The following is a 25,999-nucleotide window of genomic DNA, read 5'->3' as shown; positions in this document are numbered from 1 at the left end:
GTTTTATAAAATGTATTGGACATCTTTTATCTTTTCATGTCTATACATGTAGATATAAGTAGACTTCATTTCTTTTAACATCTGTATAGCATTACATTACATGGCTGTGCCATAAGTTATTTAACCAATCCCTATGATATGGTATTTCCAGTTTTTCATTGTTATAAATAATTTTCATCATTATAAATAATGCAGTATTTCTCTTCTTTATTTTCTTGTCTGATGATTTCCTTGGAATTAATTTCTAAAAGTATGACAGCTGGATCAAAGGTTAAACACATTGAAACATTTTTTTTTTTTTTTGAGACTGAGTCTGGCTCTGTCGCCCAGGCTGGAGTGCAGTGGCCGGATCTCAGCTCACTGCAAGCTCCGCCTCCCGGGTTTACACCATTCTCCTGCCTCAGCCTCCGGAGTAGCTGGGACCACAGGCGCCCGCCACCTCGCCCGGCTAGTTTTTTGTATTTTTTAGTAGAGACAGGGTTTCACCGTGTTAGCCAGGATGGTCTCGATCTCCTGACCTTGTGATCCGCCCGTCTCAGCCTCCCAAAGTGCTGGGATTACAGGCTTGAGCCACCGGGCCCGGCGAAACATTTTGAAACACGGTCCTGGATTGCCCTTTAGAAAGGTTGTATTAGTAATTTATTTATTTACTTATTGAAGATGGAGTCTCCCTCTATCGTATAGGCTACAGTGCAGTGGCATGATCTCCGCTCCCTGCAACCTCCACCTCCCGATTCAAGCGATTCTCCTGCCTCAGCCTCCCGAGTGGGATTACACGTGTCTGTCACCATGCCTGGCTAATTTTTGTATTTTTGGTAGAGACGGGGTTTCACCATGTTGGCCGGACTGGTCTCAGACTTCTGACCTCAGGTGATCCACCTGCCTCAGCCTCCCGAAGTGCTGGGATTACAGGCATGAGCCACTGCACCTGGCCTGTACTAGTAATTTGCATAGCTAACGGCAACATATGTTGGTACCCATTCTTCCATATCATTGCCAAAACCAGCGAACCCTCTCTCTGAGGATTTTAGAAGCATATCCAGTAGGGACAGAAGAATACCCATTCTTGGTCCCCATTTGAAATTCTTATTGCAAGAATTTAATATGTATAACAATAAACTTTTTAAGAAACTATACTTGACATTATATTGGAAGATTATTACTTCAAATATAGATCTTCACTTTGAAGTGCTAACAACAGTCTTCATCAAGTAGTACTGACAACTGTCTGAGCCAGTAGAATATTTTTGTAATGAATAATTTTTTAATCCAAGATAATTTATCTTATTTTAACTAACATTTTCTCTAGATTCATATTACTTCTAGCTTTGTTTCTTTGCTTTCCTTTGCTTCATAATACTGATTATATGCTTAAAATGTTAGAGGAAAGACAACCCTATAGATGGGAAGTTTCAAATGTTTTCCCCAAATTGGAAATGTTGTTATGTCCTCTGGATTTTGATCCTGATCTAGGGTTTTCAAATGGTAAGATTTTTACAATGAAAACAAAGTCAACCCTTGAAATAAGGAAAAGGAGATTAAAAAGTTAATTGTGGCTGGGTAAGGTGGCTCACGCTATAATCCCAGCACTTCGGGAGGCCAAGGCAGGTGAATCACCTGAGGTCAGGAGTTAGAGACCAGCCTGACCAACATGGTGAAACCCCATCTCTACTAAAAATACGAAATTCGCCAGGGGTGGTGGTGCACGCCTGTAACCCCAGCTATTTGGGAGGCTGAGGCAGGAGAATCACTTGAACCTGGGAGGCAGAGGTTGCAGTAAGCTGAGATCGCACCATTGCACTCCAGCCTGGGCAACAAGAGTGAAACTCCGTCTCAAAAAAAAAGTTAATTGTTAGCTTATGTAAAGGATTATATTAAAACTTGTGGAACCAACAGTACCTCTTGTGTGGTAATGTGAAGGATTGTTTCTGTGTTGTGTAAGATTTGAGGATGAGATTGTGTTCCTTAATTTAACATCTTTGTTTTACAGGGTGAGGAATACTGTAATTACTTCAATTTTATAGGTTATGCAACTTGGCTGCAGTTTCCTGTGGCTTATTTGTACTCAGCCTGTGAGAGTCATAGAACCATAGTCTCATAGTCTCATCTTTTAACGTTCTTTGAATAATAACATCGTATAAGGGGAAAGTATCACTATTACCATGTTGCCTTTTAGGTAGGAGGATATACCTCGAGGCAGTTGAAACTTTTAAAATCAGGCGGTACCAAAAAGAAGCAGGGCTGGACAAGTAGATGAGGTAGGTGAACAGCGAGGTCATGACAAGGCTAAGTAGAAGGACAAGTTGAGGCAGTTTATGAGAAGAGAGTTTAGTGACTAACTTTGGGATTTTTTGTTCTTTCTTGCAGGAAGCAGTTGGCTATCTTGGCTGACCTAGTGAAAGATTTACCACTGGAGTTCGACTTCCTCTTTTCACAGTCTCAGGCAGAAGTGATCTCTGGGAAGCAGGAAGGTACTGGGCCTTAAGGGGTGCAGCTGGTTCACCTCTAAGCCAGCCACGGCACAGCCTCTCTAATGGGTGTTTAGAATTATTCTATATATCTGATTTTAATTTTTCTGCCAATAATTTTCTTGATTCTGCTACATAGTTGATTCGATTATTTGCATATTTTGCATTGGCATCTGTTTTAGAGTGCTCCTTCTGGAAGTCAAAAATGTGTATCTCTTTTTAACTTAGTCCTATGTTTATAAGAATGTATTAGTATTTAATGATTTCAACTGAATATTTGGTTAGCTAACTATACTTTTGAAAACATATATAGTTCTAGGAGTTGTATTGAGTTTGTCAAAGTCAAATGTAAAGTAAATTATTAAAGTAAGGAGAAACTTTAATTTCAAGGGATGATCAGAATGAGTTACTTTTGTTTTGTTATGCCTTCATTGCAATTACTATGCAGTATTGATAATTCCCTGGAATCTCACACTATTGGGTTTGTACTTTTAGAGTGAATATGTGTTCTCATGCAGCCAAATGTGGCCAGTTTGATGAATTATATTTCCATTTCTTATAAACGAGAAGGAGATCTTATATATCTTCTAGTTGCAGACATATACATGGGAAAAGATTTACCTTTTAAAATTTCAGTATTGCATTTTTTAGTTGTAAAATTTCTATTTCAATCTTCTTAATATTCTATTTCTTTTCTGTTTCTTTGCTGAGACCTTCTATCTTTCCATTCATTGTAAGAATGCTCATATTTCTTGGTTATATGGTTGCTGTAATATCTTTGATAATTCCAATATATGTGTCATCTCAGAGTTGGCATCTTTTGATTGTCTTTTCTCTTGTAAGTTGAGATTTTCCTGGTTCTTTGTATGCCAAGTATTTTTATATTCTATCCTGGATGTTTTGAATATTACATTATGAGACTCTGGGTCCTGTTTCAATCAAAGAGAACATTGGTGTTTTTTTTTGTTTTAGGAGGCAGTTGATCTGGAGTTCTGACCTGCTTTCTGTGGGCCGTGATTCTTTTTTTCTTTTTGAGACAGAGTTTCATTCTTGTTGCCAAGGCTGGAGTGCAATGGTGTGATCTCTGCTCACTGCAATCTCTGCCTCCCGGGTTCAAGCGATTCTCCTGCTTCACCCTCCCAAGTAGCTTGGATTACAGGCATGTGCCACCATGTCCAGCTAATTTTGTATTTTTAGTAGAGACAGGGTTTCACCATGTTGGTTAGGCTGGTCTCAAACTCCTGACCTCGTGATCCACCCACCTCAGCCTCCCAAAGTGCTAGGATAACAGGTGTGAGCCACTGTGGCTAGCCTGTGAGTTCATTTTTCTTTTCTTTTCCTTTTTTTTTCTTTCTTTTTTTTTTTTTTTTTTTTTGAGACAGAGTCTCGCTCTGTCATCTAGGCTGGAGTGCAGTGGCATGGTCCAGCTCACTGCAACCTCTGCCTCCCTGGTTCAAGTGATTCTCTTGCCTCAGTCTCCTGAGTAGCTGGGACTACAGGCATGTGCGACCACGCCCAGCTAATTTTTTGTATTTTTAGTAGAGATGGAGTTTCATCGTGTTAGCCAGGATGGTCTCGATCTCCTGACCTCATGACCTACCCGCCTCAGCCTCCCAAAGTGCTGGAATTACAGGCGAGAGCCACCGCGCCCTGCCTGTTAGTTCATTTTTCAAAGCTTTGGCCACTGCTATTTGGATTTGTCTCATGTCTCAGCTAGTGGCTAATCTGGAACCTGGGCGGTGGCCTAGCCTGTAGTTCAGTTCTCAGAGCTGTTTGTGTATTGTTGAGGGTCAGATCCATGTGTTTGTAGCTTGGAGGCGAGCCCAGGGGTTCATACACAACTTTGCTCCCTACTATCTGTGATCCCCCTGACACTTGCTGGTTCCTTGGAGCTCCCTTTCATGGTCAGAATACCAGGGCTTTAATTTGCCCACTCTCTGCCATGCACTTCTCATGATTGCATCTGCATCCAGGGCCAAGTAGTGGGAGGACAGAGGGACACAAAATAAACAACAGGATTTGCCTCACACTCTTGAAGTACAGTTTCTCTGGTCAGAGAAAAGAATTCAAAGCCCTCAGTTTTAGGTACCTGCTCAACTTCTACCTCTGTTGCTTGAGGTTAGAGAGAACAAAATAAGAAAGAAAGAAAAAAAAAAGCAGGAGATTTCCCCTATTTTCTCTGAGCTTTTGGCATTCCTTTTTCTGTTCTTTGGACCAAAAATGAGTTGAAATTCCTCTGTTTACACCTGGTGTTTACTTTCATGTTTCGAGGTGCTCTTGAGTCTAGATGAGGTAATATCTGAGGGGGAAAAAATGGGACACTCACTACTGGCTTGGTAGTAGTTTAAACCCTAGTCTCTTTCCCGGTGTCCTCATTATCATTTACTTTCAGAGTTTCCAGAAAGCTACTCCATGCATTCTATCTAGAGTTTATATTTGTATTCAGTGGGGAGACAAGATTGCCCAGAACTAGAACTCCAAGATTTACACTTTTTTTCTTTTTTTTCAATATCTTCATGACATTCAGACAATTTATATTTCTTAAACATTTGTTACACAATTAATTTCTATTCATTGAGGAAATTTAGAAGATGCAAATAATTTTAAAAGGAAAAAGAAATCACAAGATGAAAGATTCGAAATTCCTACATTGAGAGTATGTAATAAAATACCGTGATTACTTTTTCCAAGAAAAAGAGGAAAGAGAAGCCCTAAGGGAGAGGTGTATACATGGCATAGCAGTAGAGAATTAAGTGAGGGTTTTTATATTTCTTACTTAGGGGTTTATGCATGGATTGGAATCAACTTTGTTTTGGGAAGATTCGACCATGAGGATGGTGAGTAATATGTCTTTTTATGACAATTTACCTAAGGGCTGAAGGTTTAAGTTATAACCCATCAGTAGCATATAAATGCAATTTTTGAGTTGTTTTTCTTTTTTCAAACATAAAATGCTTCACTTTCCAGTCCTAATTTGCTTTCTTTTATTTCTTTTTAACTTTTTAATATGGAAAGTTTCAAACATTCACAAAAGTAGAATAATAAAATGAACCTCCATGGACCCATTACCCAGACTCAATATTTACTAATGTTTTGCCATTTCTCCCCCATCTGCCCCCATGTATCAAAGATTTTTTTTTCTCATTGGATGTTTTAAAAAGCAAACCTCAGACATGTAATTTTTATTTTCATGTATGTCAGTGTGTATCTACAACAGATAACGAGTTTCAAAATGAACAAAAAATATATCCATAATGCCATTTTTAAACTTAACAGAATTAACAATTTCTAATATCACACAATACCCATCTAATACCCTACCCAGGTAAAGATTTTCCTGATTTTCTCAAGAATGTTTATTTGTAGTGGGCTTGTTCAAATCAGAATCTGAACAAGGGTCATGCATTGCATCTGGTTAATGTGTCTCTTTAGTCTCTTTTAATCTATAATGCTTGATCTTACCACCTCACTCCCCTGCCTTTAAAACCAAGAAAAAATTGGATCCTCTGGTAGAAAGAATTTGCCACATGCTGGATTTGATTGACTGCATCTTTGTGGGGTTAACATGTTTTCTTTAACATGTTTCTTATCCCCTCACATTGTCCTTTAAACTGGAGGTCAGATATAGATGTTTGATTAGACTCAGATTCAATTCCATCTGCAAGACTAAATCATAGAAGGTGCTGTGTGTTTCCCACTACTCACATCAGGAGTTTTGTAATGTCTGGTTGACTTACTTTTTGTCATGCTCAGACTGATCAGGTACTGAGGGTTCAAGTATTATCAGCCTGATCTAATTTAGTATTAAAATTCCTTATCTGCCTTTCATGGAATGGTTGTAATAGCCGATTGTCATCATTGCTTAGATATGTTTTTCATTAGAGATTGCAAAATCGTGATATTTCTAATTCTGTCATTCCTTCTGCATTTAACAGCTAGAATTTTTATGTAATGAACTTTGCTTGATCAACTCTTTGGTTACCCTGACATATAGTTCTTATGGGAAAGAATAAATTCTTGATTCTTTTTATTTATCACATTTCTGAATAATGAGTTGGTGTCTAGCAACTTCCAAAGGTAACCAGTGAAAAAAAAGTTTTTATTATTATTATGAACTCATGGATTTTAATATATTAGATGCATTAGAGTCCATCACATTATCACTATTTTTAGGAGCATCTTTAGGTTGGCTCCTGTGTCCTTTTAATATGACCCCAATACTCTTTTATATTCCCCTTGCTATCTGGTACAGCAATGTATTCCAGGGTCACCTTATATACTTTCTACCCTAGACCTGGCATTGGCCTGTTTTTAAAAGAGCCCTGGTTTCTTTTAGTAAAAGATGGTATTTAGAGATTATTGGTCCGGATACCACAGGTGGTCATTACTCCTGGGATATCATTGCTTCTAGGCCTTTTCAGTGAACAGAGCTAGGAAATACATATTTTTTAGAAACAGAAAAATAAATCATGAGTTCATAGTCATATTTCTGACTTGTATTTAAGATTATAGGGTGTTATTAATTATCTGATTTTTATACCTATATCCTTTTTGTTCTGTTATGCTGAATCTTTGTTCCTAAAGATATTGACATAAACATTTATTTGTTTTATTCCACAATATATTTCATATATATATATATATATATATTTTTTTTTTTTTTTTTTTTTTTGAGACAGAGTCTTGCTCTATCACCTAGGCTAGAGTGCAGTGGCGTGATCTTGGCTCACTACAACCTCTGCCTGTCGGGTTCAAGAGATTCTTCTGCCTCAGCTTCCCGAGTAGTTGGGATTACAGGCGTGTGGCACCATGCCCAGCTAATTTTTATATTTTTAGTAGAGAAGATTTCACCATGTTGGTCAGGCTGGTCTTGAACTCCTAACCTTGTGATCTGCCCGTCTTGGCCTCCCTTCATAATTATTAAATAATAAAACCAATAATATTGTTAACAAATAAGACCACTGGGATGTAGCTTAAGATATTTGCTTCTTTTGTGCTTAGGCTATATCCCACTAGGGATACATAGTCAAAATGTCATGTTAAGTAATTTGCAAGAATTATTCTTTGTGCAATATACAGTTGATTCAGTTGGTATACTTGTTTGCTTTCTATTTTTTATTTTGAGACAGGTTCTCTGTCACTGAGGCTAGAGTTCAGTGGCACAATAATAGCTCACTGCAGCCTCAAACTCTTGGGCACAAATGATCCTCTGGCCTCAGCCTCCTGAGTAGCTGGGACTACAGGTGTGCATCACCATGCCCAGCTAATTAAAAAAACAAACAAACAAACTTTTTTTATGGGAGTGTCTCACTATGTTGCCCAGGCTGGTCTTGAAGTTCTGGGCTCACGTAATCCTCCCACCTTGGCCTCCCAAAGTGCTGGGATTACAGGTGTGAGCCGTGGTTTCAAATTTTTAAGGGATTGCTGTTTTGGGGGTTCGACTTAATTTTGTTTTTTAATTACTAGAGCCTTTTTGTTCTCTTATTTATTTCAGAATCAGATGCTGAGGCCACCCAGGAATTGGCAGCAGGACGGAGAAGGACAGTAGGGATACTGGATATGGGAGGAGCCTCTCTCCAAATTGCTTATGAAGTTCCTACCTCAACCTCTGTCCTTCCTGCAAAGCAGGTACTTTAGCTTTTAGGGAAATTTAGCTGCTAGGAATGCTAATATTTGATAAGGAAGGACACTGTCTTTGGACTTAGACCAACCTGCCTGGCTCTAAATATTTGTTCAGATACTTGCTAGCTTGCGTTATCTTGAATAAGTTACCTCTCTGAGCCTCAGCTTCCTCCTGTGTGAAAAAGGGATAATAATAGTATCTACCTCATAAAGTTGTGAGGATGAAATAATACCATGTTTGTAAAGCATTTAGCAAACTGCCCAGCATATGATAAGTGTTCGATACATTTTAACAATTATAACTATACTAGGTGTCTCCTGCCATTGCCTGAGGATAAACATGATAATGCATTTACATTGTGGAGCACAATGTTTAATACATATCCATTGTTCAATAAATGTTATTCCCTTTCCCCTTACTGATGATTCCACTCTGGGACTTCTAATAATCCTTACCCCACTAGAATGTAAAGAATGTATTTTGAGATTCAGAGGTTCTAAGATGGCCGAATAGGAACAGCTCCAGTCTACAGCTCCCAGTGTGAGCGACGCAGAAGACAGGTGATTTCTGCATTTCCAGCTGAGCTTTGAAGAGAGTAGTGCTTCTCCCAGCACAGAGTTTGAGATCTGAGAATGGACAGACTGCCTCCTCAAGTGGGTCCCTGACCACTGAGTAGCCTAACTGGGAGGCACCTCCCAGTAGGGGCTGACTGACACCTCACACGGCAGGGTGCCCCTCTGAAACGAACCTTCTAGAGGAACCATCAGGCAGCAACACTTGCTGTTCTGCAATATTCCCTGTTCTGCAGCCTCCGCTGGTGATACCCAGGAAAAAAGGGTCTGGAGTGAACCTCCAGCAAACTCCAACAGACCTGCAGCTGAGGGTCCTGACTGTTAGAGGGAAAAACAGAAAGGACATCCACACCAAAACCCCATCTGTATGTCACCATCATCAAAGATCAAAGGTTAATAAAACCACAAAAACCAGAGCAGAAAACCTGAAAATTCTAAAAATCAGAGCACCTCTTCTCCTCCAAAGGAATGCAGCTCCTCGCCAGCAATGGAACAAAGCTGGACGGAGAATGACTTTGACGAGTTCAGAGAAGAAGGCTTCAAACGATCAAACTTCTCCAAGCTAAAGGAGGATGTTCAAACCCATTACAAAGAAGCTAAGAACCTTGAAAAAAGATTAGATGAATGGCTAACTAGAATAGCCAGTGTAGAGAAGACCTTAAATGACCTGATAGAGCTGAAAAACATGGCACGAGAACTACGTGATGCATGCACAAGCTTCAGTAGCCAATTCGATCAACTGGAAAAAAGGGTATCAGCGATTGAAGATCAAATGAATGAAATGAAGTGAGAAGAGAAGTTTGGAGAAAAAAGAGTAAAAAGAAATGAACAAAGCCTACAAGAAATATGGGACTATGTGAAAAGACCAAATCTACATCGGATTGGTGTACCTGAAAGTGATGGGGAGAATGGAACCAAGTTGGAAAACACTCTTCAGGATATTATCCAGGAGAACTTCCTCAACCTAGAAAGGCAGGCCAACATTCAAATCCAGGAAATACAGAGAACACCACAAAGATACTCCTCAAGAAGAGCAACTCCAAGACACATAATTGTCAGATTCACCGAAGTTGAAATGAAGGAAAAAATGTTAAGGGCAGCCAGAGAGAGAGGTCGGGTTACCCACAAAGGGAAGCCCATCAGACTAACAGCAGATCTCTCAGCAGAATCTACAAGCCAGAAGAGTGGGGGCCAATATTCAACATTCTTAAAGAACAGAATTTTCAACCCAGAATTTCATATCCAGCCAAACTAAGCTTCCTAAGTGAAGGAGAAATAAAATCCTTTACAGACAAGCAAATGCTGAGAGATTTTGTCACCACCAGGCCTGCCTTACAAGAGCTCCTGAAGGAAGCACTAAACATGGAAAGGAAAAACCAGTACCAGTCACTGCAAAAACATGCTAAATTGTAAAGACCATCGATGCTAGGAAGAAACTGCATCAACTAACGAGCAAAATAACCAGGTAACATCATAATGACAGGTTCAAATTCACACATAACAATATTAACCTTAAATGTAAATGGGCTAAATGCTCCAGTTAAAAGACACAGACTGGCAAATTGGATAAAGAGTCAACACCCATCAGTGTGCTGTATTCAGGAGACCCATCCAACGGGCAGAGACACACATAGGCTCAAAATAAAAGGATGGAGGAAGATCTACCAAGCTAATGGAAAACAAAAAAAAGCAAGGGTTGCAGTCCTAGTCTCTGATAAAACAGGCTTTAAAGCAACAAAGATCAAAAGAGACAAAGAAGCCCATAACACAATGGTAAAGGGATCAATTCAACAAGCAGAGCTAACTATCCTAAATATATATGCACCCAATACAGGAGCACCCAGATTCATAAAGCAAGTCTTTAGAGACCTACAAAGAGACACAGACTCCCACACAATAATAATGGAAGACTTTAACATCTCACTGTCAACATTAGACAGATCAACGAGTCAGAAAATTAACAAGGATATCCAGGAATTGAACTCAGCTCTGCACCAAGCAGACCTAATAGACATCTACAGAACTGTCCACCCCAAATCAACAGAATATACATTCCTCTCAGCACCACATGGCACTTATTCAAAAATTGACCACATAGTTGGAAGTAAAGCACTCCTCAGCAAATGTAAAAGAACAGAAATTATAACAAACGGTCTCTCAGACCACAGTGCAATCAAACTAGAACTCAGGAATAAGAAACTCACTGAAAACCACTCAACTACATGGAAACTGAACAACCTGCTCCTGAATGACTACTGGGTACATAACGAAATGAAGGCAGAAATAAAGATGTTCTTTGAAACCAATGAGAACAAAGACAAAACATACCAGGATCTCTGGAACACATTTAAAGCAGTGTATAGAGGGAAATTTATAGCACTAAATGCCCACAAGAGAAAGCAGGAAAGATCTAAAATTGACACCCTAACATCACAATTAAAAGAACTAGAGAAGCAAGAGCAAACACATTCAGAAGCTAGCGGAAGGCGAGAAATAACTAAGATCAGAGCAGAACTGAAGGAGATACAGACACCAAAAAAACCTTCAAAAAATCAATGAATCCAGGGGCTGATTTTTTGAAAAGATCAACAAAATTGATAGACCGCTAGCAAGACTAATAAAGAAGAAAAGATAGAAGAATCAAGTAGACGTAATAAAAAAATCATAAAGGGGATATCACCACTGATCGCACAGAAATACAAACTACCATCAGAGAATACTATAAACACCTCTATGCATATCCATTTCTTCTAGATTTTCTAGAAGAAATGGATAAATTCCTGGATACATACACCCTCCCAAGACTAAACCAGGAAGAAGTTGAATCCCTGAGTAGACCAATAACAAGCTCGGAAATTGAGGCAATAATTAAGAGCCTACCAACCAAAAAGAGTCCAGGACCACACAGATTCACAGCCGAATTCTACCAAGGGCACAAGGAAGAGCTGGTACCATTCTTTCTGAATCTATTCAAATCAATAGAAAAGGGGGGAATCCTCCCTAACTCATTTTATGAGGCCAGCATCATCCTGATACCAAAGCCTGGCAGGAACAAAAAAAGAGAATTTTAGACCAATATCCCTGATGAACATCGATGCAAAAATCCTTGATAAAATACTGGCAAACTGAATCCAGCAGCACATCAAAAAGCTTATCCACCATGATCAAGTGGGCTTCATCCCTGGGATGCAAGGCTGGTTCAACATATGCAAATCAATAAACATAATCCATCGTATAAACAGAAACAAAGACAAAAACCACATGATTATCTCAATAGATGCAGAAAAGGCCTTCGACAAAATTCAACAGCCCTTCATCTTAAAAACTCTCAGTAAACTAGATATTGATGGGACGTATCTCAAAATAACAAGAGCTATTTATGACAAACCCACAGCCAATATCATACTGAATGGGCAAAAACCGGAAGCATTCCCTTTGAAAACTGGCACAAGACAGGGATGCCCTCTCTCACCACTCCCTCTATTCAACAGTGTGTTGGAAGTTCTGGCCAGGGCAATCAGGCAGGAAAAAATAAAAGGGTATTCGATTAGGAAAGAAGTCAAATTGTCCCTGTTTGCAGATGACATGATTGTATATTTAGAAAAACTTGTCTCATTAAAACCTCCTTAAGCTGATAAGCAACTAAGCCAAAGTCTCAGGATACAAAATCAATGTGCAAAAATCATAAGCATTCCTATACACCAATAACAGACAAACAGAGGGCCAAATCATGAGTGAACTGCCATTCACAATTGCTTCAAAGAGAATAAAATACCTTGGAATTCAACTTACAAGGGATGTGAAGGACCTCTTCAAGGAGAGCTACAAACCACTGCTCAATGAAATAAAAGAGGACACAAACAAATGGAAGAACATTCCATGCTCATGGATAGGAAGAATCAATATCGTGAAAATGGCCATACTGCCCAAGGTAATTTATAGATTCAATGCCATCCCCATCAAGCTACCAATGACTGTCTTCACAGAATTGGAAAAAACGACTTTAAAGTTCATATGGAACCAAAAAAGAGCCTGCATTGCCAAAAGAATCCTAAACCAAAAGAACAAAGCTGGAGGCATCATGCTACCTGACTTCAAACTATACTACAAGGCTACAGTAACCAAAACAGCATGGTACTGGTACCAAAACCGAGATATAGACCAATGGAACAGAACAGAGCCCTCAGAAATAATACCACACATCTACAACCATCTGATCTTTGACAAACCTGACAAAAACAAGAAATGGGGAAAGGATTATTTAATAAATGGTGCTGGGAAAACTGGCTAACCACATGTAGAAAACTGAAACTGGATCCCCTCCTTATGCCTTGTACTAAAATTAATTCAAGATGGATTAAAGACTTAAATGTTAGACCTAAAACCATAAAAACCCTAGAAGAAAACTTAGGCAATAGCATTCAGGGCATAGGCATGGGCAAGGACTTTATGACTAAAACACCAAAAGCAATGGCAACAAAAGCCAAAATTGACAAATAGGATCTTATTAAACTAAAGAGCTTCTGCACAGCAAAAGAAACTACCATCAGAGTGAGCAGGCAACCTACAGAATGGGAGAAAATTTTTGCAATCTACCCATCTGACAAAGGGCTAATATCCAGAATCTACAAAGAACTTAAACAAATTTACAAGAAAAAATCAAACAACCCCATCAAAAAGTGGGCAAAGGATATGAACAGACACTTCTCAAAAGAAGACATTTATGCAGCCAACAGACACATGAAAAAATGCTTATCATCACTCGCCAGCAGAGAAATGTAAATCAAAACCACAATGAGATACCATCTCATACCAGTTAGAATGGCAATCATTAAAAAGTCAGGAAACAACAGGTGCTGGAGAGGATGTGGAGAAAAAGGAACACTTTTACACTGTTGGTGGGACTGTAAACTAGTTCAACCATTGTGGAAGGCAGTGTGGCGATTCCTCAAGAATCTAGAACTAGAAATACCATTTGACCCAGCCATCCTATTACTGGGTATATACCCAAAGGATTATAAATCATGCTGCTATAAAGACACATGCACACGTATGTTTATTGTGGCACTATTCACAATAGCAAAGACTTGGAACCAACCCAAATGTCTATCAGTGATAGACTGGATTAAGAAAATGTGGCTCATATACACCATGGAATACTATGCAGCCATAAAAAAGGATGAGTTCATGTCCTTTGTAGTGACATGGATGAAGCTGGAAACCATCATTCTGAGCAAACTATCACAAGGACAGAAAACCAAACACCGCATGTTCTCACTCATAGGTCGGAACTGAACAATGAGAACACTTGGACTAGGATGGGGAACGTCACACACTGGGGTCTGTCGTGGGGTGGGGGAATGGGGGAGGGATAGCATTAGGAGATATACCTAATGTAAATGATGAGTTAATGGGTGCAGCACACCAACATGGCACAGGTATACATAACAAACCTGCATGTTGTGCACATGTACCCTAGAACTTAAAGTATAATAATAATAAAATTTTTTTAAAATGTATTTTGAGGGAGAAGTTTCATCCTACACAGGCACTTTTTGTATACCCATTATGTACACCTGTTATGTACACCTATTTTGTGCAAGGAATAGACAAGATTATGTACAAGGAATAGACAAGTTAGTTACACTGTCCCTAAAAACTTGTAATTTATCTGTCAGTGGAGACAGCTTGTGATATCTGGGAGACTGTAACAGTGCTTAACTTGATCTAAACCAGGGCTTCTCATCCTTGGCACTCTTGACATTTTGGGTCAGATAATTTTTTGTCTTCAGGGGTTATCCCATGCATCATATGATATCTCTTGCCTCTACCAGATGTCAGTAACAACCCTCCCTCTTCCAGTTGTGACAATCAAAAGTGTCTCCAGACATTAGACATTGCCAGATGTGTGGGGCAGGGTGGAAATTGCCCATGATTGAGATGATCTGGTTTAAACAGAGTGCTGTGGCAATGTGGGGACTGGCAGGGCCAACTTGGTTTGTAAAGTTGAATGGGAGCCATTCTGGCTTCATGGAAGGTAAAGTATTTACCTGGGCCTTGGAGGAGAGTAGGCTTTCTTTTTTTTGCATAGTGGAGGCTGAGGGAAGGCCACCTGCATAGTGGGAACACTATGTACAAAGGCACAGAAAAAGCAGCAGAGAGGCCAGAATGTCCAGGGAATGACGAATAGCCTTTTACAGTATAGGATTTTCAGGTGTGCTAGTAGTTAAGGCTGGGAAGATAAGATTGAGCTAAATCATGAGCAGTATTGAGTGCTATCATAGGGGGACTGGCTTTTATTTCCATAGATAGTGGAAAACCACCAAAGGTTTTTGAGTAAGGCAGTCACATGGGCCTCAGTTTCATCATTTATAAAATAATTAAACGTGAAGGTCCTTCCCAGCTCTGAATTTTGTGACGATGTTAATTGTGTGGCTGTGATCTGATCTGTTTTTTGTGGTGAAATAATTTTTGTGTCAGTAGGAGAAAGAATATAGGTCACGGAACCTTGAGTGAGAAGTAATAAAGGGCTGAGTTAGACAAAGTAAGTGGAAACGAAAGGGAGGGGACAGATTTCAGGGGATAGTTTGGAGTGAAAAACCAATGTAATTGAGCGATTGATTGTGGTAGTGTGAGTAGGGTGGGAGGATGGCCAGCAGTGCTGAGGATCTATCCTAGATAACCTGAAGACTAAGGAACCCAGTCACTGAGAGAAGAGCCACAGGGGTAAAGGCAGGGGTGATATTAAGCAAACAGTATTGTCCTGAGAGATCTGGATGAGAGCGTCTATCTGGTCTTCTAGTTCAGAAGTTGTAAAACTAATGACTTCAATTTTTGGGTATGTTGAATTTAAGATACCCAAGGAACATATGTGTCAGAATATCCACAGGACTATTGGAAATGTGAGTTTAGCAGTCAGCAGAGAATTTCATGCTGGGGTTGGAAATGTGGGGGACTAACTAGGTTGTGATACTTTTTTTAGTCTATATTTGTCAGTATGTATTCAACAGGTAAAACGAAGGCATGGTTCTGATACTAAGAAATAGGTGACAAGTGGCACTGGGGCTTCAAGTCTTAAATGACTTCTGTGTATGTGCAGATTTAGAAAGCAACACTGTTATGGAAAGCAACACTGGTACAGAATGCATACTTGTAAGCAACAAATTAGATTTACATATAGCAGGTGGGCGTGGTGGCTCATGCCTTAATTCCAGCACTTTGGGAAGCTGAGGCGGGTGAATCACCCAAGGTCAGGAGTTTAAGACCAGCCTGGCCAACATGGTGAAACCCTGTCTCTACTAAAAATACAAAAATTAGCTGGGCATGGTGGTGTGCACCCGTAATCCCAGCTACTCAGGAGGCTGAGGCAGGAGAATCGCTTGAACCTGGGAGGCAGAGGTTGCAGTGAGCCGAGATCATGCCACTGCACTCCAGCCTGGGTGACAGAGTGAGACCCTGTCTCAAAAAAAAAAAAAGAAAAAAAAATTACATATAGCAATATAATGGCTCTTCAAGATGAATCTTAGCACTTGGTAAAACTGAAAGAAACTATGAGACAATGCGGTAGCATTTAAAACTTTTTAAATAATCCTGAATGCCTAATATCTTTTTTTGTACAACTCACAAAGCTATATACATTCACAAGGTTGTGTAGCCACCACTATTGAATTCCAGAACATTTTCATCACCCTAAAAAGAAACCTTATATTCACTCCCTACTCATTTCCCATTAGCAGTCACTCCTCATTCTCTCCTCTCCCTACCCCTGACAACTATTCATCCCCTCTCTCTCCAGTGGATTTGCCTATTCCGGACATTTTGTATAAATGAAATCATACAATATGTGGTGTTTTACGTCTGGCTTCTTTTATTTAGCAAAATGTTTTCAAGGTTCATCCATCTCGTGGTATGAGTGTTTCATTCCTTTTTGTGGCTGAATAACATTCCATCGTATGACCAACCATGCCGTATTTTGTTTATCCATTTATCAGCTGATGAACATTTTAGTGGTTTTCTCTTTTTCGCTATTATGCACAGTGCTGCTGTGAACATGTACACATTTTTCTATGTACATAGGTTTTTTTGTTGTTGTTGTTTTTTGAGATGGGGTTTTGCTCTTGTCACTCAGGCTGGAGTGCCATGGCATGATCTCAGCTCACTGCAACCTCTGCCTCCCAGGTTCAAGAGATTCTCCTGCCTCAGCCTCCTGAGTAGCTGGGATTACAGGCACCTGCCACCATGCCTGGCTAATTTTTGTATTTTTAGTAGAGACGGGGTTTCACCATGTTGGCCAGGCTGGTCTCAAACTCCTGACCTGAAGTGATCCACCCTCCTCAGCCTCCCAAAATGTTGGGATTACAGGCGTGAGCCACCACGCCCATTCCAGTTTTTGGATCTCTTGGTATATACCTTGGAGTAAAATTGCAGGCACAATGGCATTTTCACAAATTAAAAATAAATACATTCAAAACAGGAAGAATCCTCATTTTATAACAATACATATATACAAAAATTATATATAACACATTAGAATGGTTGCCCATGGCAAAGAGTGGGAATGAGAGTAAGTATGAAGATAAAAGGGAATAAATAAATAAAGCAAAAGAGAGTCTTTGCCATGACAATGTGGGATGAGCTGAGGAATATGATTAATTCAGCCTCTGCCCTTGAGGTTCAAGAAAAAAATATAGGACCTTTTCACTGGAGGTACAATAAAATTGAACTTTCCCAATCCCAAACCTGTCACAAGGAACCTTAGGGCTTCTTGGATAATTTTAGAAAAGGCCACAGAACCGGGCGCAGTGGCTCACACCTGTAATCCCAGCGCTTTGGGAAGCTGAGGAGGGCAGATCATGAGGTCAAGAGATCAAGACCATCCTGGCCAACATGGTGAAACCCATCTCGACTAAAAATACAAAAATAGCTGGGCACGGTAGTACGTGCCTGTAGTCCCAGCTAGTCAGGAGGCTGAGGCAGGAGAATTACTTGAACCTGGGAGGCAGAGGTTGCAGTGAGCTGAGATTGAGGCACTGCACTCCAGCCTGGCAACACAGCAAGACTCTGTCTAAAAAAAAAAAAAAAAGAAAAAAGAAAAAAAGAAAAGAAAAAGAAAAGTCCACAGAATAGATCTTATGATGATCCACAGAATTCCTTAAATTTATTTTTATTAAAGGATTTTTTCCTAATTATTAAAAAAACACATTCCCATTGTGGGGAATTAGAAAATACAGAAAAATACATGTGAGAAAATGATATCTGTAGTAATTCTACCCCATATATAACTACAGATAGTGTTTTGGGTTTCTAATTTCTTATTTAGTTTTTAATTTAGTGTCTAATTTGTACCATTTGGTGCAGTCTTGTCATTTTGTGTCTTTGTTTAAAATAATGCTTTGCATATGAAAGAATGCTTAAGATGTTTTAAAGAGTAGTTATAGCAAAGGTGTATTAGCAATGTCACAGCTTTCCAGAAGGCAACCAAAACTGAAATTCCCTTTTTTCTCTTGGTATTGTATTACAGGAAGAAGCTGCGAAGATCCTGCTGGCTGAGTTCAACCTGGGCTGTGACGTGCAACACACTGAACACGTGTACAGGGTTTACGTCACAACTTTTCTGGGTTTTGGAGGCAACTTTGCCCGGCAGCGCTACGAAGACCTTGTTCTGAATGAAACTCTTAACAAAAACAGGTACATTTGACATGGGATCTGAGTTTCTGAAGTATAATGTCAGGCTGCAGATATTAGGGAGAAATACTCACATCCTCCTAAGATAGATAAGTCCCTGCTTCCTCCTTTCTGACTACCCCTGCCAATGGGGTAGCATCTCTTAAAGACCTCTATTAGCAGTCCCACTCTGGGTGAGGGTACGTTCTGATCTTTGTTATTAGGACTAATAAAGTAGAGTAGCTTATTGTGATCTCTTGCTGTTTCCCATATTCAGACCTGACATCATGGGGAAAAGGGAGATGAATTAAATTGCCAATTATGTACAATATATAGTGTAGCTGCCAGCAGTTCCTTCTGCAGGGAAGTGTTTAAGACATGTTTGTTGAATTACAGTGCAGTTGCATCTTTAGTGGGAGTTCAGTTCTGTAGTATGTCTAAAAGATAAAAAGCAAGCGTAGTTAAAATTAACTTTTAAAATGGTCTCTCATCAAATTCAGAATAGTCAGTTTTTCCTTTAGCATTGAACAGATCACAGATTCTTCATTTGAGTACCAGATGAAGTAGTTAGACCATAATGTGGTGGGATTTCTTGTTTCTTTTTAAGTATGTACAATTATTATTATACACATTGAAGGAAAGCATAAGAGAAAGCAGAGTTCTTTTCCATGATAAAATTTACACAAAATTTTGGAGTGAAAACCGGTATAACTGAGTGATTGATTGTGGTGGTGTAGGTAGGGCAGGGAGGATGGTCAGCAGTGCTGAGGGTTTAGCCTAGGTAACCAGAAGGATGAGAAACCCAATCACTGAGAGAAGGACCACAGGTGAAAGGGCAGGGCTGATACTAAGCAAACAACACACTTACATATATATACTTAACCATTTAGCTAGAAACACTAGCTTGAAGAGGTACTGGTATATCCCATTTGTAATAATTTATCCACAGCAATTATCTTATATTTACAGCATGTTGAAGAAAATATTGTCCCATAAGGCTTTTTTGTTTTTGTAAGTCTTAGTCTCTAGGAGTTCAAGGTGCTTGGGTGAATCCTGGTGCCTTGGATGATTGACAAATGCATTAAAATCAAGTGGTGTGTTTGTGTTCTGAAAGTACTCCTAAATCTGTACAAACATTGCTTGGGTTGAGGTGCTCAGATGTCTCCTGCTGGCACTATGATGTTTGAAGATCATTTGTTGTGAAAGTGTCACACCAGTTTTGGTTTTTCTTCTTCATTAGCTGCTGTGCTTCCTTTTCTATTTTCTTCTTTTGTTGTTCTACTGCTTTCTTTCTGTCTGCTGTTTTCTGCTGCCTCCGAACTACTTCTTGCCAGACTGCATCTTCTTCTTCCCATGCATTGGTATTTTCTTGCCAAGTAGCTAAGTCACCTACTTCATGTGATTGATGAGTAAAAGGCATATCTTGCATAGCTGCCAGTCTACTAACCTGTTGCCTGAGATGGCAAAACGATCATTTTGTCTTCTCAATAACAATTTTCTGAGTTTTCCTTACAGTTGGTGTCATATCCTTAAAATAGTCAGTTCCAGTTGTTGTAAAGTGTTCTGTTGTACTGCTTCATTCCATTCTTACCCTCAGTCTTTACACTTGTGGGTACATTCTCTTTCTAAGAAGTCTACTCTTCAACATCTGTCTGTTTAGGAACTGAGGAATAATTAACTGCAATTGGCAAAGTTATTTGGACCCCAACTTAATTTCTGTCCTTGGACAGATCTTCATACACATCTTTTTGAGGAATGAGAATATGGTTGCTAGGCAAGTATAAACTCAAAATAACTGGAACTGTGTTACAGCCATGGTGGGAATCAAAGCTTTCCGCTCTTCTTCCCACTCAGAGGCTCCAGGCTCTGCAGGTGGCTTCCTGGAGCTGGTGCTGTGCCTGTTCTGTTCCAGCACTGCTCATTCAGAGGCATGTGTTGGGTCCATCACCATTGCCAGCCATTGTAGATGGACCACTGCCGTGGTCCGCTCTTTAGGAATCTCTCCCCACAGCCCTTCCCACCTCATCCCCTACCAGTTGTATTTTTAAACATTAGAACCACACTCCGCATGATAAGGTTCTTTGCACTTTTAAGAGGTGTGTGGGAATGAAGACCAGATAGAGAACAGCAGATTCACGTCTCCAGTTTCACTACACACTAGGAAATACACGTTGACTAAAACGTCGAACAGAATTCATCACCATATTCCTCTCACTTTTTGTTTGTTTGTTTGTTTTTGTCATTGTGGCAGATTGCTGGGTCAGAAGACAGGTCTGAGTCCTGACAATCCATTTCTGGATCCCTGCCTGCCGGTGGGACTCACCGATGTGGTGGAGAGGAACAGCCAAGTCTTGCATGTCCGAGGAAGAGGAGACTGGGTGTCTTGTGGGGCAATGCTGAGCCCCCTGCTGGCTCGCTCCAACACCAGCCAGGCCTCACTCAATGGCATCTATCAATCGCCAATTGACTTCAACAACAGCGAGTTCTACGGCTTCTCTGAGTTTTTTTACTGTACAGAGGATGTGTTGCGCATTGGTGGCCGCTATCATGGGCCAACATTTGCCAAGGCTGCTCAGGTAAATTATTAATGATAAACATGGCTTATGCTGGCAGCAGCCATTTATTGAATGTCTCACTCTGTGCCAGGTGCTGTGCAAAGGGCTTTGCATACAGAATCTCACTTGTTCTTTGCAGGAGCCCTTTGACCCTCATTTTACAGATGAGGAAGTGGACTCAGAGAACTTAAGGATCTAGCTATGCTGTACTGCCTTCTAATTAACTAAATTTAGTTTCCATGGATGTCATCTCACCCAAATTATTACCCAGGTGTAAAATTTTTCTGTTGGCTAATGGCTTTTCTTCCAGCTTTCCAATAATCTTGTTTAATGTTTATGCCCAAGAAATTCACCTTCAGTATTTTTTCCCCTGCTAGCTATTCTCTGTTGTAATGTGCTTTTGGAGATGATATCACCCAGAGAGGCAAGTCTGTCTTTCTTTTGGTTTGAGGTATTAAGAGGCTAGAGTGGTATGGGTTCCCTGGGAATATTAGATGTTGTAAAAAGCAATGATGATGGAAGTTTGTTTAGATTTAAAATAGAGAAGGAGTAAAAATTTGCTTTGAGCATATATAGGACTTAAGCATCGTATAAGCTTAAATCATTGGTTACCTGGACAGATAAAAGTTTAGCCAGCTTTCTATCATTTTCTGCTTAATTTAGGGCCATTTCTTTGAATTGTTGTGTATCTGTATGTTTTTCATCAGAGAAACTAATGGGAGAATCTGTCCTCATATTTTTTTTTTTTTTTTGAGACGGAGTCTTGCTCTGTAGCCCAGGCTGGAGTGCAGTGGCAGGATCTCAGCTCACTGCAACCTCTGCCTTCTGGGTTCAAGTGATTCTCCTGCCTCAGCCTCCTGAATAGCTGGGATTACAGATGGCCACCACCATACCTGGCTAATTTTTTTATTTTTAATAGAGATGGGGTTTTGCCATGTTGGCCAGGCTGGTCTCGAAGCCCTGGCCTCAGGTGATCTGCCCACCTCGGCCTCCCAAAGTGCTGAAATTACAGGCGTGAGTCACCGCACCCAGCCTCTCCTCATATTTCCCTCCCTCCCTCCCTTCCTTCCTTCTTTCCTGCCTTCCTTTCTTTCTTTCTTACAATTCTCTAGGGTTCTCTTAGTGTAAGGCTTCCAGCAAAATAATATCTGCAGTATCTGTACCATTCTGTTCCCAAAAGACAGTCCTTAAGAAATATTGTGGGACACCTGGTTTGTATTTGCTCCTTTCTCTCCAGCCTCCAGGAAGACCTTCATGCTCCTTTTTTTTCTGGAGCCCAGAGCTCCCTAACCATCCATGGCCTGACTCTTTCTCATCTCAAAACTTCTTCAACTTCTATTCCCTTGCACACCAAAAGGCTCAAGTTATTGCTTGCCAACATTGCTAGTGGCTTACTATGTTATCTTTTCCAGGTAAAAGAGTGATTCTGTTCTCTTACCTTTTTAACTTTGACTCAAACGTTATCTTCCCAGAGCCACCTTCTGGGACTACTCTATCCAAAATGACAATGCTCCCCATATTACCTGTTGCCCTTTCCTGCTTTATTTTTCCCTGAGCATTTATGTTATCCAGCGTACTCTGTGTGTGTGTGTGCGTGCGTGTGTGCATGCGTGTGTTTATTGTCTGTCTCCTACCACTAGAATGTAAGCTTCCTGAGGACAGGAATTTTTGTCTGTTTTATTTACTGCATGATTCCCTGACATCTAGAACAGCACCTGGCACATAGGAGATATTTAGTAAATGTTAGTTCACTGAACAAACCAAAAGGAATGATTCTTTTGGTGAGAATTACAACACTGAGGGAGGCCAATGACAGGTTTCTAACCATCCTCTTCCATCTGCTCTCCCTGCTCATGTCAGTCCTAGGTGGAGTAGAATGAAACTATCTTTGGCTTTTGACGTTGCTATTTGTTAGTCCTAACCTCATCCCCTCTGAAGCCTAAGAGGCTCAGAAACCACATCAGGCTGGCTTGGTGCTAGACATGGGATGATGGGAATAAACAGGGGTATGGTGCAGTGTTTAGTGAGTGAATATGCCGTTTCTGTTTTCCTTTGTCAGCTAGTAGCCCACAAGTAACTTTAGAAATGGAATAGCTGTGACTGTGGGGAAGGTAGAGAGTTTGCCTCCAGATTTATGTTGAACTATTTCTGTGGTTGACCCAGGATTACTGTGGCATGGCTTGGTCAGTACTAACTCAGAGATTCAAGAATGGCCTCTTTTCATCACATGCAGATGAGCATCGACTCAAGTAAGTCACTTCCCTTTCCTCCTTTAGATGTGGCCTTAAAATCTAGATGGCAGATTGTAATGGAGAGAGAGTGAGCAATAATGCAGATTAGATTTCATGTTGAGGGAGCATTTGATTATTCCAGATTTGATTTTCCAAGGGATGGGACCAAATAGTGAGCCTATTATAGCAAAGCCAGAGGGAATCAGTGCCCACCAAACAGAGTTCTCATCAAGTGATTTGACATCAAAAGTGATTTTTTTTTTTTTTTTTTGAGACAGGGTCTCACTTTGTCGCCCAGGCTGAAGTGCAGTGGCACAATCTTAGCTCACTGCAACCTCCACCTCCTGGGTTCCAGCGATTCTCCTGCCTCAGCCCCCCAAGTAGCTGGGACTATAGGCACGTGCCACCATGCCTGGCCAATTTTTGTATTTTTTGTAGAGACGAGGTTTCGCAGTGTTGCCAGGCTGGTCTTGAACTCCTGAGCTCAAGTGATCCGCCTGCCTCACCCTCTCAGAGTGCTAGAATTACAGGCATGAGCCACTGGGCCTGGCCAAAAGTGATGATTTTTTTTAAACTTTGTATTATAGATAATATCAAACATATAGAACAGCAGAGAGAATAGCAACATAAACCCTCATGTAACTATCACAGAGCTTCAGCAAATAACATTTTGCCAGTATGGTTCATTGGTCCTTTCATTTTTAAATATTTTAGTTAAAAATTGTTTAACATTGCGGAGCATGGTTCATGCCTGTAATCCTAGCACTTTGGGAGGCTGAGGCGGGTGGATCACCTGAGGTCAGGAGTTCAAGACCAGCCTGGCCAACATGGCAAAACCCCATCTCCTCTAAAAATACAAAAATTAGCTGGGCATGGTGGCAGGTGCCTCTAATCGCAGCTACTTGGGAGGCTGAGGCAGGGAGAATTGCTTGAGCTCAGGAGGTGGAGGTTGTAGTGAGCCGAGATCATGCCACTGTACTCCAGCCTGGGCGACAGAGGGAGACTCTGTCTCAAAAAAAAAAAAAAAATAGAATAAAAAAATAAAAATTGTTTAACATAAATAAAACTAGAAGAGTGTAATCAACTCCTGTGAACCTGTCACCCTGCTTTCCTACTAACAGTTATCAGCTCTTGGCCCTTCTTTGTTTTTATCTGTTTTCCCACCCACAATCCCCCTCTTACTACAACTGGGTTGTTTTGAAGCAAATCCCAAACATCATATAATTACATCTGTAGATATTTCAATATGCTCTCTGAAGATAGGGACTCTTAAAGAAAAAGAAGAACACAGCCACAGTATCATTACTGCCTTTGAGGTAAACACAAGATAAGCAGGCTGACTTAGAAATAACCCACTTAGAGGTGAGGAAGGTGAAACGGGAGGAGGTAGGTCTTTTAATAACTGGTGGGAATACACAGTGGCTTATTGCAAAGGAAAGTATTAGAATTCTTTTCTTTTTTTAAAATGTAATTATTTTTGTCACACAGATATCAGTGTTTTAAATCAGCTTGGATGTACCAAGTCTTACATGAAGGATTCCACTTTCCCTATGACTACCCAAACCTGCGGACAGCCCAGCTGGTGTATGACCGAGAGGTTCAGTGGACGCTGGGAGCCATTCTATATAAAACACGATTCTTACCACTCAGGTAAAGTAAGACTCACCAATCTGGTATCTTGAACTCAGAGGATATCAGTTGATGCCTCAGAATCAGTTTATTTATTTTAACCAGCTTAGAATAGGCCTTAAATGACCTTCCTCGCTACCTCCTCACAAAAACAAACTCCTTTACTTCCACGTGAGCCACTATTACTACCAGGCATGCTCGAACAGAAAGAAGGTTGAGCATTACTGGTCTGGAGTCTGTTACTCAGCTTTGCTCTTTCAGAAATCCAGCTTTATTTGTTTACCCACAACAAATCAGTCTTTAGGACTGAAGTCTTACTAATCACTTCCAAGATACTGACAAGCTAAAATGTCATTCTTGGGTTACCCTGGAAAACACATCTGACAAAAGAACAGGGGTGGGATGTCTAGAGCAATCTTTCGTAACGTAGGAAGGCACTCCAGACATTGTGTCATTGACTTAGAAGGCTTTTTGGTGGGTCAGAATTAGAATAAAGGATGTGAGATGTTTTTAGTGGGGCTACTTTCATCAAACTCTGGTAGCCTGATGCCTTACCTTTATGTACTGCAAGATATTTGGGACAATTTTTAGGTACTCTGTACCCTGGACTATTTCAGAGAAACTCAGATGAATTTTGTATCTTTGATGTCTATTCCTCTAAACTCAATACCGTCAGAAGCCAGGCAGGTGATAGAAGTGAGGGAAATACGCTAGGTGGGGGTTGCCCACAACTGGAGCATGTACCCCGGTTAACGGGCTGGTTACTGTCACGCACAAGCACCGTCCCAGCATTTGCCAGTTCTCATCTGTCCAGAAAAGGCAGAAATCCATATTTTTTATGAAGTCTTTCAGTTTAGAGATTCACATTCTAGGAGAGCACTGCAAGTCAAACCAGACAGAACTAGATGTGGGATCTGGACCGCTGAAGAGTGGCTTCTGTTCTAGCGAGGTGGACCATTGCACTTGGTTTTCATATTGCCTTATTTTTGTCATACGGTTGATCAGGTAACAGCTTTATCTAGATATATCCTAGATCCTAGGGAAAACATAGTCCCTTTATTTTTATTTTATTTTATTTTTTTTTGAGACAGGGTCTTGCTCTGTCACCCAGGCTGAGTGTGGTGGCAGTGCTGTGTTCATAGCTCATTGCAACCTTGAACTCCTGGGCTCAAGTGATTCTCCCGCCTCAGCCTTCTGAGGAACTGGGAGTACAGGTGTTCGCCACCATGCCCAGCTAATTTTTTAATTTTTCTTTTGC

At 40.4% G+C, this 25,999-nt stretch overlaps 2 protein-coding genes and 1 pseudogene across 3 annotated transcripts in view; 1 reads left to right on the top strand and 2 right to left on the bottom strand.

Annotated features, from left to right (window-relative positions):
* The window catches only part of LOC101026589 (cytochrome c oxidase assembly protein COX15 homolog), a 62,201-nt gene that overhangs the window by 5,813 nt on the left and 30,389 nt on the right, over window positions 1–25,999 (bottom strand). Inside the window, exon 9 of one of the 2 annotated variants that reach the window (XM_021943576.2) lies at window positions 16,513–18,763. The exons of the other annotated variant lie outside the window; for it this stretch is intronic. Within the exon in view, the coding sequence (XP_021799268.1) occupies window positions 18,698–18,763 (66 nt within the window). The 3' untranslated portion in view covers window positions 16,513–18,697. Of the gene's footprint in view, window positions 1–16,512; window positions 18,764–25,999 lie in introns of those variants that run through there. 2 annotated transcript variants of the gene reach the window in all.
* Window positions 1–25,999, top strand: part of ENTPD7 (ectonucleoside triphosphate diphosphohydrolase 7) — a 55,981-nt gene that overhangs the window by 22,645 nt on the left and 7,337 nt on the right. The window contains exons 6-12 of the mRNA XM_003904108.4: window positions 2,368–2,471; window positions 5,249–5,305; window positions 7,963–8,096; window positions 18,184–18,350; window positions 20,578–20,902; window positions 23,045–23,130; window positions 24,601–24,762. Coding sequence (XP_003904157.1) covers window positions 2,368–2,471; window positions 5,249–5,305; window positions 7,963–8,096; window positions 18,184–18,350; window positions 20,578–20,902; window positions 23,045–23,130; window positions 24,601–24,762 — 1,035 coding nt within the window. The remainder of the gene's footprint in view (window positions 1–2,367; window positions 2,472–5,248; window positions 5,306–7,962; window positions 8,097–18,183; window positions 18,351–20,577; window positions 20,903–23,044; window positions 23,131–24,600; window positions 24,763–25,999) is intronic.
* Window positions 18,926–20,664, bottom strand: LOC116269423 (annotated as a pseudogene).

This window comes from Papio anubis, chromosome 11, assembly GCF_008728515.1.
Source record: "Papio anubis isolate 15944 chromosome 11, Panubis1.0, whole genome shotgun sequence".
Classification (NCBI taxonomy): domain Eukaryota; kingdom Metazoa; phylum Chordata; class Mammalia; order Primates; family Cercopithecidae; genus Papio; species Papio anubis.
This window is presented reverse-complemented; position numbering and strand designations above follow the sequence as displayed.